The sequence below is a fragment of the Aethalodelphis obliquidens genome, unplaced genomic scaffold, assembly GCF_003676395.1.
Source record: "Aethalodelphis obliquidens isolate GAN/ISIS:26980383/991018 unplaced genomic scaffold, ASM367639v1 scaffold38, whole genome shotgun sequence".
Classification (NCBI taxonomy): Eukaryota; Metazoa; Chordata; class Mammalia; order Artiodactyla; family Delphinidae; genus Aethalodelphis; species Aethalodelphis obliquidens.
The window spans coordinates 19,144,062-19,160,865 of record NW_020837982.1 but is presented as its reverse complement, the minus strand read 5'-3'; the positions used below and the strand labels follow the sequence as shown (position 1 = coordinate 19,160,865).

The window sequence follows — 16,804 nt, the reverse complement described above, 5'->3', positions numbered from 1 at the left end:
ACCTTGTCTTCCACATATCAGGACTGCATTCTGATGGTGGATGCTGTTCTGATCGCCGAGCTGCAGCATGGAAGCAGCCTGCACTCTTTCAACCACCACCTGCTGAAGTGGCTTCCAGTAGGTTTAATGGAGCTGCACTTGCCTTCTGGTATTCAAAAATGTAGATAAATCCCCAGAAAAACATTCCTCAGGAAGCCCAGACAATGAACTGACTAAAACAACTGTCTTAAAGATGTTCAAAGTGCTAAAGGAAGATGTGGACAAAGCCAGGAAACTCATGTATAACAAAATGAGAATATCACTAGAAACAGAAATTATTAAAAAATTCTGGAGCTCCAAAGTACAATAACTGAAATGAAAAATATACTACAGGGGTCCAAAGGCAGATCTGGGCAAGGAGAAGAGAGAATCCATGAACCTGAAGAGGGGACAACTGAAATTCTCAAATCCGAGAACAAGAAAAATGAAGAAAAGTGAGCAGAGCCTAAGGGTTCTGTGGGACACCACCAAGTGGACCAACACACTCCTAGTAGGAATCTGAGAAGGAGGAGAGAGAGAGAAAGGGGCAGAGAAAACACTGGAAGAAATAACTGCTGAAAAAGTCCCAAATTTAATGAAGGACATGAATCTACACATCCAAGAAGTTCACCACCAAGTAGGATAAACTCAGAGACCCACACTATGACACATCACAATCACAGCCAAGTGACAGAGAATCTGAAAACTGCAAGAGAAAAACTACTCCTCACATAAAAGAAATCCTTACTATCAGCTGATTTCTCATTAGAAACCTTGGAGGCCTGAAGACAGTGGGTCGATATATTCAAAGTGCTGAAAGAAGAAAAATGTCAACAAAGAATTCTATATCTGTGTTCTATAATGTCAAAAATGAGAGAGAAATTAAAGTTCCCATATAAATAAAAGCTGAGGGAGTTTGTTACCACTAGACATGCCCTGCAAGAAGTGCTAAATGAGGTCCTTCAGGTTTGAAATGAAAGGAAGCTATACAGTGTAACTCAAAGCCATTTGAAGAAATAAAGATCTCCAGGAAAATAAATACATGGGGAATTATAAAAGCTAGTAGTATTGTAACTTTGGATTGTAACTCTACTCTTTATTTTCTACATAATTTGACAAATGCATTTTAAAACTTATTAATCTATGTTACTGGGCAAACAATGTATAAAGATGAATCTATGACATGAATAGCAGAAATGGGGGAGGACAGAGTGGAGTTTCTGTGTGCTATTGACATTAAGTTGGTATAAGTTCTAATTAGATTGTTACAACTTCAGGATATTCAATGTAATCTCCATGATAATCACATAGAAAATAGCTATAAAATATACATGTAAGGAAATGAGAAGGGAATCAAAGCATTTCACTCAAAAAAAATCAACTAAACGCAAGAGAGTAATGCAGGAAATGAGGGACAAAAAAGCTACAAGACATATAGAAAAAAAATAGCGAAACGGCAGAAGTCCCTCCTAAATAGTAATTACTTTAAATGTAAATAGTTTAAACCCTTTAATCAAAAGACTGATTGGCAATTAAAAAACAAAAAAACACCTAACTATATGATGTCTTTTTTTTTTTTTTTGCGGTACACGGGCCTCTCACTGTTGTGGCCTCTCCCGTTGCGGAGCACAGGTTCCGGACGCGCAGGCTCAGCGGCCATGGCTCATGGGCCCAGCTGCTCCACGGCATGTGGGATCTTCCCGGACCGGGGCACGAACCCGGCAGGCGGACTCTCAACCACTGTGCCACTAGGGAAGCCCCTCAATAACATATCTTTAATATATCTTTGCATCTTAGGAAAACAGAGCAAACTAAACTCAAAGCTAGCAGAGGAAGGAAAGCAGATTAGAAAGAAGATAAACAAAATATAGGGGACTTCCCTGGTGGTCCAGTGGTTAAGACTCCACACTCCCAATGCAGGGGGCCCGGGTTCGATCCCTGGTCAGGGAACTAGATCCCACATGCTGCAACTAAAGATTCCACACACGGCAATAAAGATCCCGAGTGCCTCAACTAAAGACTCGGCGCAGCCAAATAAATAAATAAATATTTAAAAACAAAGATCTATAGAGAGAGAATAGAAAACAAAGAAAATGAATGAAATCACAAGTTGGTGTTCTGAAAAGATCAACAAAATTGAGAAACCGTTAGCTAGATCAAAGAAAAAAGAAAAGGTGCAAGTAACTAAAATTAGAACTGAAAGTGGGACCTTACATAGATAAAAAAGATTATAAAAGAACACTATGAACAACTGTATGCCAACAAATTAGATAACCTAGAAGAAATGGACAAATTCCTGGAAACACACAAATTACCTGAACTGAGTCAAAAAGAAACAAAATCTCAGCAGACATGTGACCGGTAGAAATTGAATCAGTAACCTAAAACCTCCCAACAAAAAGTATCCTGAACCAGATTCACTGGTGAATTTTATCAAATTTTAAAGAAGAATTAACACCAATACTTATACTCTTCCAAAAAACTGAAGAGGAGGGACTTCCCTTGTGGTCCAGTGGTTAAGAATCTGCCTTCCAGTGCAGGGGCCGCGGTCTGATCCCTAGTCAGGGAACTAAGATCCCACATGCCACGGAGCAACTAAGCCTGCACACTCTGGAGCCCGTGCAGTGCAACAACAGATCCGCATTTACACAACTAAGGTCTGGCGCAGCCTAATAAATAAATAAATATTTAGAAAACAAAAAAACAAAAAAAACCCGAAGAGGAGAAAACACTGATTCATTCTGTGAGGCCAGCATTACTCTGATACCAAGGCCAGATAAAGACCCCACAAGAAAATTACAGCCCAAATTCCTTTATGGATATCGATGCTAAAATCCTCCACAGAATACTAACCAATCAAATTCAACAGCATATTAAGAGGATTATTCATCATGAACAGGCTAAATTTATCCTAGCAAGGCAAGGGTAGTTTACCGTGAGGAAATCAATCAGTGTAACCCACCACATTAATAGAACGAAGGGGGAAGGGCCACGTAAGCATCTCAATTGATGCAGAAAAGAGATCTGACATAATCCAACACCCTTTCATGATAAAAACTCTCAGAAAACCAGGGACAGAGGGGAAATTCCCCCAAGGTATTTATGAAAAACTTACAACTAACATCACGTCCAGTGGTGTAAGACTGAAAGTGCTCCACTGTGCTCCAGAACAAGACAAGGATGTCTGCTTTCACTGCAGCTATTCAGCAGAGCTTGTTCTAATCGGAGCCGTTAGACAAGAAAAAGGATAAAAGGCACCCCCAACTGGAAAGGAAATGTTAAATGTCATCTTAACTTAAAATGTTAAAAGTCATCGCCAGTCTCCCGGCTACCACCGCCAAGAGGTGAACAGGTATTAGCGGAGACATGGGGGAGGAAGAAGGCACTCACAGAGGGGCCTCCCTAAACTCGCGGCACTGCGGAAGTGGTGGATTTGAGCCCAGCTGGCCGACCAGGGCTGGACCTCTTCCCCACGAAAACCACCCCTGGGCTCACCTCGGTAGCCCGGGAAGCAGCAAGTTCTCGGGTGAGCTCCTCCAGGGCCTCAGCATTCCGGCCACAGAGCACCAGCTTGGCACCGGCAGCATGGAAAACTCTGGCACATTCTAGAGAAAGAAGAAAGCAGCGTGGCAGCTGGGGAGGCCCAGGCCTTCACCATCAGCTCAGCTCCCAGCTCCCCAGCCCCAGACCATAGGGCTACTTGTTCCCCAGCCATCGGCACCGGCCCGCCGTGGAAGGCTGTGGGGCAGGGTTAGGGACCCGGCACAGGGAGCTCTGCTGTCACCACTGCAGAGCCCACGTTCGGGGCTGTGACAGACGTCCACAGGCAGGAGGAAGGCAGCAGCTGGGGGACAGACTGTTAGGTACCAGGCTCAGAACTTTCCAGCATAACCTTTAGCTCTGATCCACCCTGCGAGCAGTATCCCCACTTTCATGGCGAGGAGCTCAGTGAGGCAAGGGATGTGCCCGACGGTCAGGCAGCGCCAGCTCGGGGATGCCGTCACCTCAACGCAGCAGGCATGTACCTGCCGGGGCTGCTGCTGTGGTTCTGTGGACGCACAGGGGACACAGGACTCTGGTGAGAGGGGCAGAGAGGCTCCCCCGAGGCCTGAAGCCTGCAGGCTGTTCCTCCCGAGAGTACACAGGCCCGAGGGATCGTGGACACACGCAGCGGGGACAGGACGTGGGGAGGCTGACAGCCTTGCGAGGAGGTTAAAGAGCTAAAGTATGCCGAGCGCCCGCGCAGCAGGGCGGCATTAAGGGTGGCGTCAGTTTTTTTTGGCTGCGTTGGGTCTTCATCGCTGCGCGCGGGCTTTCTGTAGTTGCGGCGAGCGGGGGCTACTCTTCATTGTGGTGCACGGGCTTCTCATGGCGGTGGCTTCTCTTGGTGCAGAGCACGGGCTCTAGTAGTTGTGGCACGCGGGCTCAGTAGTTGTGGCTCTCGGGCTTAGTTGCTCCACGGCATGTGGGATCTTCCCGGACCAGAGCCTGAATGCGTGTCCCTGCATCGGCAGGAGGGTTCTGCGCTGCCAGGGAAGTCCAAGGATGGCATCATTTTAAAAGGTTCCCTCCTGCTGGGGGTTCCTCTGAGTCACTACAGCATCCAGGTGACAACTGATGAAGGCCACGGCGGGGGAGTCCAGAACTATCTGGGCACCTCTCTTAGTCAATATCCTTTGGTGGCAAGAAAAGGGACTCAAGTCACCCGGGGCAAAGCAAAAAGAGGATTTATCAGGAGGATTCCAGGGTAGCTCAGGAATTCAGGGAAGGAGCTGAATGGTTCAGATGCGAAGGACAGGAGTGGTGGTGGCCCAGGGTCCTGGGCAGCAGGAATCAAGCTCTCTGAATGCTAGCAGGTCCCTTCCCCACTGCATTCCCAGCCTGGCCTCTCCACCAGATGGGGGCGGGGCTGCAGACAGCGCTGCGTTCCCGTGGACACCAGTCCTCGGCCAACAAGGGTGCCCTTGGCCTGTTCCCTCCAAGCTCTGGTGTCCAAATCCTTGGGAGGGACCAGGTCAGCCCTGGTGGGGGCGGCATCACTAGGACTAGGCCAGCCAGGGTCACGTGTGACTCCCAAGGCCACGACAGGAGGGGCAGGGAGAGGGAGGAAGCAGGGGCTGAGGTCCTCTCGCCCTGCCCCCAAACACAGCCGAGCGCTTGGTGCCCCGAAGCTAAACGCCCGCGGAGAGCCGCACAGCCCTGCGGTCAAGAGGATGGACACGAGCGAGACCTCCTGTGTCCGACTCAGACCCCAGCCCTGACGGCCCTGTGATGTGGGAAGTTTCGACTTCTTGGTCCCCACTTCCCTCTTCTGCAGGTGCAGGTCAGCAGCGCTAGGACTGAGCGGGTTACAGCGGCCGGGCCAGCACCGCGAGGAGAGAAAGCACTGCACAAGGGCTTCGTTGTGCTTCTAAGCTGCCCTCTTAAAATGTTCCAAAGACTGGCTGTTAGTGAGAATGGAAACGTGGGGCTTAAAGGGGCACAGTCTGTCCTCGCTAGAGGCCTAGTCTCCCTCAGGTGCCCAAGAGCAGGTGTGTGCGGCCCCAGCTGACCATGCGGCCACCCCCGGGGCCCAGACTGAGTCTCAGGGGCCGGCTGGTCAAGCGGAGTCTTGGTGCCGCGGGCTGCTAGGAGGGCAAGGCTGGCCCCAGGGGCCCACCGGAGGGTCAGGGATCCAGGAAGGGAGGAGGCTCTGGGGTCCAGACGGGGTCCTTCCCCCACCCACGCTGCGAAAGCGAAAGCGAAGCAGGGAGAATGCCAGCGTCCCTCAGGGCAGGAGGGAGGAGGCTCCCTGGCGGCAAAGCCTTCTTTCCAGACGCAGCGCCTCCTGCAGCGTCACTTGCTATCCCGGGGCCGGCGCCTCCCAGCCTGACCCCGATGGAGCCTTCTGGAAGGAGGTTCAACTCAACTAAACCAGTGCACTTCCAGGCGTGCGGTGTTGTCTTCTTTGAAGCTCACCCTGACCGAGGGCACAAACCCGGACGGAGCCACAGCCCCCGCTCTGGCCCCGGGGTCTGCCTGGGTCACGGCCCCCATCCCACCTGCCCTGCGGAGGCTCCTCGGGGGTGGGGCTGGGGGCAGGCGCTCCTGAGGCCCGTTTCCTATCACGCCCAAAGCCCTGCTGGCTTCCTCGCCCCATTTTGTCCCGACCTGGCCACCACGATGGACATTCAGTGAAGTGTCTGAACAGCTCTGGAAACTGGCCACCCGCGTTCTACTTAAGCTTTGCTTCCCAAGGAAAGCCAAGGGAGGAAATTAGAGGTCGTGTAGAGAATGACAGAAATGCCAACAGGCTGAGAAAATTCCATTTTCATTTCTTGAAAAAGCTGATAGAGGCGGGAGGGTGGAGAGAAAAAGGAATACATTTATCTTGGGCTGCCAGCCGGTCCCCAGCCACCAGCACTACCAGCTTATAAGTCCACTAGGCTCATGGCCTCGGGACCGAGACGTGTCCCTTCACCCAATGTCCTGCCAGTCCACAAGGACAAGCCAGGAGACAAGGCAGGAGAAACACGAGATTTGTCCAAACACTCAGCACGTCACCCAGGCCTCCAGGGTGGCCTACAGGCTGGGCAGAGCCATGAGGGTGGCCGGGGTCTCCTCCCCACGTCTCCTGGGCAGTCGCTGAGGGGTGTTTGTACTGAGACAGCCAGAGGGGGAGGGATACACGCCCTCCTGGCCCTCCGATGGAATCTAGGAGATGGTGGGAAGAGCACGGACGCACACAGACACGCGGGCTTTGTGTCTTCCATCCCCTTCCCGGCCCTGGTGTCACAGGAGGAAGCGCGGATGGAGAGAGAACAGCATCTCCGTCACGTGTGTGCGCGTCGGCGCCGCAGTGTGCCTTTCCCTCACAGCCAACCCCCTGACACACTTCAAGGACATTAAAAAAAAAAAAACACTTCTCTCTGTGGTGGAGCAGCGGCTGCTGACACCCTATATTTAGCAGCTGAGTAAGGTCAGAGGCCGGCTATGGCTTGGGGCCTGGAGATCTGATGGCAGACCCTGGGTCACCCCGAGAGCTCACCTGAACGCCATGCTGGTGCACGCACGGACCCCTGCTCCCCGCACTCTGCCCAGGTCCCCTGGCCGCCTGCACGCCACTCCCCGTCTGCTCCTCTGTGTTCCCGTAGCTCTCGAGTGTCAGCAGCCCCTGTGTGACCCATGCTCACGGCCCACCCTGCCCCCTCCCCCAGGGAGACAAGACAAGGGCTTAAGTCCTGGCTTCGCACTCCTGCCTAGAAGTCCCAGGGCAAGTCGCACCTTCTCTGAGCGTCAGCTATGAGGACTCAGGGAGATGAGCCCAAGCCAGCATGCACCTAGGTGCCTCCCCTGCCAGCCCACTGTGAACCCCCGTCCTGAAAGGGCAACACACAGAGAGAAGTCCTTCCTCTCTGCACAGACCATGGGCTCCCAGAGGGAAGGGACCCTGCCTCACATCCGTCTGTTCCAGCACCTGGCCTAGGGGCCAGCACGTGGCCCAGGGCCACACTGGCTGTACTCTCACCGGCCAGGAGACGCAGGGGCGCTGAGTGTACCCCAACTCAGGGCGCCTCTCGGCCTCGTTCCATGGAACTGAGTGTGAGCATGGGGGGCGTGCAGAGGTGGCGCGGAGCATGTGCGGAAGCTGACACACCTGCACCTGCCCTGGTACACTGCCATGGTTGGCACAGGCGTGTGGGGTGGGCCTGGGACCCAGAAGCTCCATGTGGTCACTAGGTTAGATCTGAGCTCAACTGGAGAACCCAGCTGAGGAACAGCTGAGGCCTCACTGATCCCGTCCCCACCTGCCAAGGTGCCAGGGCACGGCTGGAGGCACGGCTCCGTAAGGGGACAGCAAGCTGGAGGTGACACCAAAGCCATAAACCTGGGATGCTCGTTGAACCCAGGGAAAGGAACGTTTTGTTTGGCCCTGAGTTAGTGTCCATTTTTGAAAGTCTCCACATACAAATGCCTGTTTCCACACCGACCGGCACTGAGGCTGCCCCACGTGCACACGCGGCCCCCTCCCTGGCTTCCGCCTCTGGCCCTGGTGCCGTAGGTCAGGGCCGTCTCTCACTGTGCTTAAGCTCTCTGTCTCTATCTGGACCAAGGGCAGTGCCACCCTTGCTGCCCAGATGCCATCCCGCCTCACGTGTCTGCACCCACACCGCTGCCCCCCGCCCAGCACTGCCCCACCACCCACCTCGGCCCAGGCCCGACGTGGCGCCGGTAATGACCACCACGGCGTTCCGGACGTCGGCTCTCGTGCGCAGCCACTGCAGCAGCTTGCAGAGGCTGAAGACGCCCACGCAGCCCAACAGCAGGGGCACGGTGGCCGTGGAGGTGATGAAGTCCATGATCCTCGCCCTCAGCAGACTCTTTCTGGAAGAACAAACCAGATAAATCAGTGACGAGGTGGGAGGACGCCAGGGACTCACCAACCCTCCTCCCCCAAGTCTGACACAGAGCCCAGATCTCTCGCGCGGACCTCAGCTCTGAGCCCGTCAGTGTCTCCCCAGGCCCCGCGCCCCGCGTGGACCGTTCAGCGTGGTGGAACCAGTCTCCTCTCTGCACGGATGCGAGCGGGCGGCGGGGCGCAGACGCGCGTCGCCCAGGCAGGCTGAGGACCAGCTCCTGAAGTGTGAAGGAGGCCCCAAGCCTCCTGCAGAAATCTGTTTTGAGGAACTTAATACCAGCCGGTATCGTATCATTTTCAATTCCTGATATTCGTGAAACTAGGAAAGTTCTTCTAAACACTTTTCTCAAAAGGAAAACGGAGCCGTACCGATCGATCCTCACACTGCTCCCCTGGACAGGCTCCTCCACGGCCACAGGCCTCCGGATGCCTGGGCGACTCACGGCAGGGGAGGCAGCCCTCTGCCAAGTGCGCGCAGACTCAGGCCGCAGAGTGGAGGCCCCGCTGCACTGTGGCCTGTGCCCACCAAGTGCCACTGGCGAGCTGCGTCAGCCGGACCAATCAGGAGCCCACGGCAGCGTGGTGAGCGCTACCATGCGGGGTCCACGCTTAGGAAACATCCGTTCCTTCTACAACTGCCCCTCCCTTCCCCATTCCCACCCTCCACGGCCCTGGGCCCAGAGCAGCAGCCAACAGGGGAGACACGGGGCTACAGGGACGCTGAGGAGGAGCTATGGCGGAGCAGCAGCGCGCATGCCGCCTTGGGATGCCCCCGGGCCCCCAGGACGAGGATGTGAGAAGCACGGCAGCTTCTGGGGGAGGGAGGGGCTGCGACGTAAGTGCACAGCGCCCGCGAACAAGCCTGCAGCCTTCAATCATAAGCCCTCGCCCACCTCCCAAGCCCTCAACTCCGCATATTTGAAAACCTATCTGCTCCCTTCCCAAGACAGCACCCACCCTGTGGATACCATGAAGCCAAGAACACGCAGATCCCAGCACGCATCCGCCTGTGCCCGGAGCTGCTTTGACTCTGAAGTCCAGGTTTGGGCGGGGCCGTCCCGATCTAAGCTAAAAGGTTCTGCTCCGGTTTGAACCGTCAACTAGGCTGGTTTAGTATTTAGCTTGATTCTTCACCTCCCTTTCCAAACACACCCGAATTCTTGATCACTATAAAAGATGAACATCCTTGGACGAACACCTGCAAAAATGACTCTTTCCTATCAACCTCCACTTAATCTACTTCTGAAAGACGCCGGCTACCGTCTGCTAAGTGGACACATTTCCCTCTTACCCTACACTGTGCCAAACCCACAGGTGGACGCCCTGGCAATCCAAGTGGATTCTGAAGTGCCGAGCTCATTACCCGGGTACCACTGGCACCAACCCCTGCCCTCAACTAGACATTCAGGCAGGGCCGAGTCCCAGGGGAGAGGTGAGGACCCAAAGATCCTTTGTTTGGGGGCTTCCCTGGTGGTCCAGTGGTTAATAAGAGTCCGCCTTCCAAAGCAGGGGACGTGAGTTTGATCCCTGGTCAGGGAACTAAGATCCCACATGCCGTGGGGCAACTAAGCCTGCGCTCTAGAGCCCGTGCACCACAACTAGAGAGCCCATGTGCCACAACTACTGAGCCCACGCACCCTGAAGCCTGTGCACTACAACTAGAGAGAAGCCCACGTGCCGCAAGAAGATCCCGCATGCCGCATCTAAGACCCAACGCAGCCAAATTAATTAATTGATTAATTAAAAAAACAAAAACGAAGATCCTTTGTTTGGCACCTGGTAGTACTCAGAGAGGCTTAGAGCAGGCAGGAGCACCTCCGCCAGCCCGTGGGTCTGTGGGTGTGCTGCCTGGGGGCCTTCACAGGGCACAGCCCCTGAAGACGGCAGGCTGTGGGGTGCATTTCAGCCCAGCGGGACAGCTGTGCGGGAAGAGCTTTATCCCCAGGGCAATCCCAGATCCTTATACCATGTAGGTCCCAAGGTGGACCACCCTGCTTGGCTCAAATTACCTGGGGCCCAGACAATGCCCAGGAAGCCCAGGGAGGTGGAGACGCTGCTCAGGAAAAGACAACCGGCTCAGCCTCTGGGTCTGTGGGTGGACACAGGCCCACGGAGATCACAGCCCTGTGGAGTCTGCCTGTCTCAGACCCATAACCTGGGGCTAAGTCAGAACTTCACTGAAGGCTACAAGGGATCAAGCACCAATATGCAGCCCTATTGCCTCTAAAAATTCAGAGGTTTCAGAGACCACCTGGAAAACACCAACTAATGGCAATGGCAGCACAGGGGTTGCAAAGATGAGCCCTCGCCTCCTCGCCGGGTTCACAACCTGGCTCAGCTACTCATCAGCCTGGGTCAAGGCCACACCGCTGAGGCCTCGGCACCTCTGTCTGTAAAACAGGTTCGTTGGACTTCCCTGGTGGCGCAGTGGTTAAGAACCTGCCTGTCAGTGCAGGGGACACGGGTTCGAGCCCTGGTCCGGGAAGATCCCACGTGCCGCAGAACAACTAAGCCCATGCGCCACAACTACTGAGGAAATAAATAAAATAGAGATTAAAAAAAATAGAAAAAAAATCAATAAAACCCAGAGCTGGTTCTTTGAAAGGGTAAACAAAAATTAACACACCAATGGCCGGGCTCCCTAAGAAGGAAAGAGAGAAGACCCAAATAAACAAAATACGAAATGAAAGAGGAGAAATCACAACTGATACCACAGAGATACAAAAAAACCATGAAAGAATACTATGAACAATTATATGCCAGTAAATCTGACAACCTAGAAGAAATGGACAACTTTCTAGAAACATACAGCCCACCAAAACTGAATCAAGAAGAAAGAGATAACTTGAACAGACCAATCGCTAAAAGTGAAATAAAATCTGTAAAAACAAATGACCGAACAAAACTCCCTACAAACAAAGTCCAGGGCCAGATGGCTTCACAGGCAAATTCTACCAAACATACAAGGAAGAACTTACACTGATCCTGCTCAAACTCTTCTAAAAGACTGAAGAGGAAGAAACACTCAAAAAGACATTCTATAAAGCCACAAGCACCCTGATACCAACACCAGACAAAGATACTATCAAAAAAGAAAATTATAGGCCAATACCTTTGATGAATATAGATGCAAAAATCCTCAAGAAGATATTAGCAAACCGGGGCTTCCCTGGTGGCGCAGTGGTTGAGAGTCCGCCTGCCGATGCAGGGGATACGGGTTCGTGCCCCGGTCCAGGAGGATCCCACATGCCACGGAGCGGCTGGGCCCGTGAGCCATGGCCACTGAGCCTGTGCATCCGGAGCCTGTGCTCCGCAACGGGAGAGGCCACAGCAGTGAGAGGCCCGCATACCGCAAAAAACTAAATAAATAAAAATAAATAAATAAATAACAAGGTCCTACTGTATGGCGCAGGGAACTACATTCAATATCCTTTGATAAAACATAATGGAAAAGAATATGAAAAACAATACATGCGGGCTTCCCTGGTGGCGCAGCAGTTGAGAATCTGCCTGCCAATGCAGGGGACATGGGTTCGAGCCCTGGTCTGGGAAGATCCCACATGCCGCGGAGCAGCTAGGCCCGTGAGCCACAATTACTGAGCCTGCACGTCTGGAGCCTGTGCTCCACAACAAGAGAGGCCACGATAGTGAGAGACCCGTGCACCGCGATTAAGAGTGGCCCCCACTTGCCACAACTAGAGAAAGCCCTTACACAGAAACGAAGACCCAACACAGCCATAAATAAATAAATAAATAAATAAATAAATAAATAAATAAATAAATAAAACAATACATGTATCTATAACTGAGTCACTTTGCTGTACAGCAGAAGGTAACACAACACTGTAAACCAACTACAATTCAATAAACTTAAAAAAAATAAAAAAGAAACAAAATGCGGCCAACACACCAGTCATGGAGGCCAACACAGCAAAGAGAGAGCAGACAAGGGCCACAGTGTGCTGTCCACCCCTTTCTCATACCCAGGGGAGGATCAGGATGAAGATAAGCCCACCCAGCAAGGCGCCCCACTGAGACAACCAGAGCTCCACGCACCTGTTCGAAGCCCAAGCCAGCAACCCTTGACGTGAAGAAAAGAGGGAAACCACACACCGTCTTGTACGTGCCTGGTACTCCTTGAGCACCTGACCCAACGTCGCAAGCCAGCCTTGGTCGCCTGGCCCCAGGGGCCACTCTGCCCGAGGCAAATATGGCACCAGGCTAGGGGGCCCATCCTCAGCCCACCTTCTGTAAGGACAGTGCATCTGCATTCAGTCTGGCAAGTTCTCACAGAATCAGAACATAAACTATAAACCAGTGCAGCTTTGCCCAGTAACTCAGGATGATGGTGGGAAAAGACACCCCAGAGCAAGCCACTAACTTTAGAGTCAGGTTCAGCTTCAGCATAACTCCCCCGACCAGGTGAAGCTGCTAATATAGACAATCTCAACTCTTCCTGGGAGTTTTTCAAATTCTTAAAGATCTCCCACCTGTCATTCTGTTCTGCAGTACACATGGCCACACCGATGGGCCCCGGGTCCCCCAGACTCTCAGAGGTAGCTGTGCCAACTCCTTCCTGTCTCACCCTCAGCAGTTATGATGGCCAAGAGAGCTAGACAAAGAAGTAGCTCAGACCCACTGACTTGCTGTGGTGTCTGGGGGCCTTCTCTGAGCAAAAGGGACAGCTCCCAAGTGGAAGAAAGGAACTAAGTCTTGGCTGGCCACATTTCCAGATCAGGAAATAGATCTCCTATGTAAGGCAAGGTCAAAAGGGGCCTGGGTTTTTTTGAAAATGGCATATAACGTGCTTATAAATTTTGCATTTTATGCCAAAATGCTTCTTAAAACTGCTAGTTTCAGATATAACTGGAAGACAAGACTGGTGGTAAAAAAAAAAGGGAGTGGGCAAACAATCTTGCTCACGATTCCCAGCATTTGGAGATGAGCTTATAGCACAGAGGGACAGTCAGCCCAGCAGTGCTGTGAGCCAGAGCCAAAAGCAGGACAGGCACGTGCAGAGAGGGGAGGCAGGCTCCGCCCACCCACACCAGCCACGCCCACTCACTCCCCACACAGGAAGTGACCAGAGAGAGGAAGTCACGGGCCCAGGTGTCTGCCTGTGTTTTCTCGCAGCACACACAACGGCGCTCCAGACCTAAGTCAAAAGAGTGTGAAGGTGGAAAAGCACCTTCACAGGTGCCTGTCACTTGGGCCAGGCGGCCGGAAAGTCTGTGGGTCTGCACTGCTCTCCTCCTTTCTACTGAGGCTTTCGGAACCTCAAACTAGAAACAAGATCGTCACCGAGAAACCAACTCGGAGCAGGCACGTCACCTCTTATGCCATCTGTTCCACTCTCAACCCTTTGGCCAAAATTCTACATTGCATTTCACAGATGGAATTTGTTCCTAAGATTCCTTTCTTCTCTCAGTTACAAAAATAAAATAAATTGAACCGTCAATAAAAACAAGTTGTTAGAATCTACTCAGAAACCACACATGGAAATTAAACCATTAAGAGCTACATCTGAAAATCAAAGGAGGGGATCTGAAAACCCTCCAAAGTGAAGAATGATAATGAGGGACTTCCCTGGTGGCGCAGTGGTTGAGAATCTGCCTGCCAATGCAGGGGACACGGGTTCGAGCCCTGGTCCAGGAAGATCCCACATGCCGCGGAGCAGCTAAGCCCGTGCGCCACAACTACTGAGCCTGCGCTCTAGAGCCCGCGAGCCACAACTACTGAGCCCGTGTGCCACAACTACTGAAGCCCACACCCCTAGAGCCCGTGCTCCGCAACAAGAGAAGCCACCGCAATGAGAAGTACGCACACCGCAACCAAGACCCAGCGCAGCCAAAGATAAAATTAATTAATTTAAAAAAAAAAACGATAATGAGTTCAGGTCTGGAAGGATTAGTCATGAAATAAGTTGCCATGTTATGCACAAGAAAATCAGGCTAAAGGGCAGAGAGGGGTTCCAACTGGACGGCAGGACTGAGGCCACAGGGCAAGGAGGGGCTTGGCAGCAAAAGCAGTCAGGCTCAGTTCCCACAGCCCACATCCACTCTTGTGTGTTAGCGCTGACAGCCAGCTGTTCTATTACAGGTGACGTAAGCTACAGGTCATGCTTATGACCCATATCTGAAAATACGTATCTAATTTCAGAAAGTAAAAGCAGAGTGAAGCTACTCTTTCTTGGTCTCAAGCGTATGAGAGCAGCAGCTAAGGCTGAAAAGCTGACTTTTCTTTTCAGCTGACTGAAAAGAAAAGATAGCATCCTACCTCAGACAGCAGATACTTCACCAGTGGCAGTTCCCGGCACCCATGTCTACTCTGGTCTTTTGACCCAGGGCAGAGTAACCTGGACCAGATGATACCTTCAGGTCAGCAGGCCCTCTCTGGAATGCTGGAACGAGCCATGAACGAGTGGTCTATGGGGTGTATTTTGGGATGCGGCCTTAGGGCCCCCAGTTTAAAGGCGTGCAGGCTGGCATTAGTGAAGACAGAACCAAGAGGAAGGCCTGCGAGTATTTCAGACCAGGTCCTGAGCATCCAGTCCTGGAGAAGCGAGCAATGCTCTCCAGTAAGATGCTGGGCCCCCGCCGCACAGCATGCCCAGCCTGGGAGGGTGGCATGAGAGGTGCTGAGCACAGCTCCAGACCCTGCAGCGCGGGCTCCTGACACTTGGACAGGGTGCTGGAGGCTAACCGTTTATTATGGGTCAAGGTCTTTGTCCAGTTTTTAAAAACAGCACTTATGATAGCTACCTAGACACATTGTCACAAAAAACAATTTTGGTTTCTTTTTTTTTTTTTAGTTTATTATTTATTATTGGCTGTGTTGGGTCTTTGTTGCTGCACACAGGCTTTCTCTAGTTGTGGCGAGCGGGGGCTACTCTTCATTGTGGTGCACGGGCTTCTCGTTGCAGTGGCTTCTCCTGTTACGGAGCACGGGCTCTAGGCACGCGGGCTTCAGTAGTTGTGGCTTGCGGGCTCTAGAGCTCAGGCTCTGTAGTTGTGGCGCAAGGGCTTAGCTGCTCCGCGGCGCGTGGGATCTTCCCGGACCAGGGCTCGAACCCGCGTCCCCTGCATCGCCAGGTGGACTCTCAACCACTGCGCCACCAGGGAAGCCCCACAGTTTTGGTTTCTAATGTGCTTTATAAAATGAATTTAGTATTACTGGAAGATGCCTGAGTGATCTTGCCCTCTTTCCCAGAGCACGCAAGAGGCCCAGACCCCTCGACAGAAACCACACAAGGCGCCCACTGTGGGTGTAAAGCAGAAAAAGCACCAAGTTGGCACTGGGGAGCAGGGTTCAGGTTCACCCTGTCATGTCCCTGCTGTGTGACGCAAGCAGATTTATTCTCTGCAACTAAGTGTCTTAACTTCAAAATGGGGGTGATTATTCCAATGAGAAACCACATGGGAAGCACTCTGTAAATGCTAAGGTCCTGCCGACTCATAAGCTAACCGAAAAGAAGCAATAAAGCATTTCCAGAGAGGATTTCAGACAGGAGCTGAGCAAAGGCAGCCAGGCTGTCAGCTGGGTTGTTTTGGCTGCACCACGCGGCCTGTGGGATCTTAGTTTCCTGACCAGGGGTCAAACCTGCGCCCCCTTCATTGGAAGCATGGAGTCTTAACCACTGGACCACCAGGTAAGTCCCCACACAGGCAGCGTTAATGGCGTTTCGTAAAAAGACAAAGCTCCCTACTTTACATCAACACCTCACGTGCTGAGCACCCTCTCAGTTCCAGGATGGCTCTGGCTCACCTGTTCACCTAAGGCACATGAGGTACCATTCACACCGCGTGCTGGCGGGGCCGGGTCTGCAGGGCGATGGACCAAGAAGACGTGGGTGCTGACCTCATGAAGCTCAACGCCTAGACAGAGTGGCGATAAACAAAGGAACACAAAAATTAAACGACTGGAATTGTGATAAGGTTGCCTGTCTAGAGGATGAGCCTCACCTGAAGCTTCGATTCAAAGCCAAAACCACCCAAGCTGGTGTGCTGGCCACAGGGCACACAACCGGCCCAGGGCAGCCCTAGCTAGTGACTCCTCCGTTTTAGGAGAGAACACTTTCTAACCCATTCCATGAGACCAGCATTACCCTGATACCAAGAAAAAACACTGTAAGAAAACTACAGAACAATATCCCTTTTGAAGAGTGACACCAAACTCCTCAACAAAAAAAACTAACAAACTGAATTTAGCAGCATAGTAAAAGGATTATACATCCTGACCACGTGGGATTTGTTCCTGGAATGCAAGGATCCTACAACATATGAAGATGATCAACAATATACCGCATCAACTGAAGGAAAAAACCACACGATCAACTCAACTGGCGCAGAAAAAGCATTTGATAAAATTTAACACCCTTTCATGATAAAA

At 52.2% G+C, this 16,804-nt stretch overlaps 1 protein-coding gene across 5 annotated transcripts in view; it reads right to left on the bottom strand.

The window, feature by feature from the left end:
• The window catches only part of DHRS7B (dehydrogenase/reductase 7B), a 37,196-nt gene that overhangs the window by 9,663 nt on the left and 10,729 nt on the right, over positions 1 to 16,804 (bottom strand). For 4 of the 5 annotated variants that reach the window (XR_003438094.1, XM_027131327.1, XM_027131326.1 and 1 more), the window contains exons 2-4: positions 16,181 to 16,290; positions 8,204 to 8,382; positions 3,514 to 3,623 (exon numbers count right to left, since the gene is read on the bottom strand). Coding sequence is in view for 4 of the 5 variants with exons in the window: in XM_027131327.1 (XP_026987128.1) it covers positions 3,514 to 3,623; positions 8,204 to 8,357 (264 nt within the window). In the remaining variant the exon portion in view is untranslated. Of the gene's footprint in view, positions 1 to 3,133; positions 3,237 to 3,513; positions 3,624 to 4,043; positions 4,386 to 8,203; positions 8,383 to 16,180; positions 16,291 to 16,804 lie in introns of those variants that run through there. The other variant, XM_027131328.1, reaches the window with a different exon arrangement.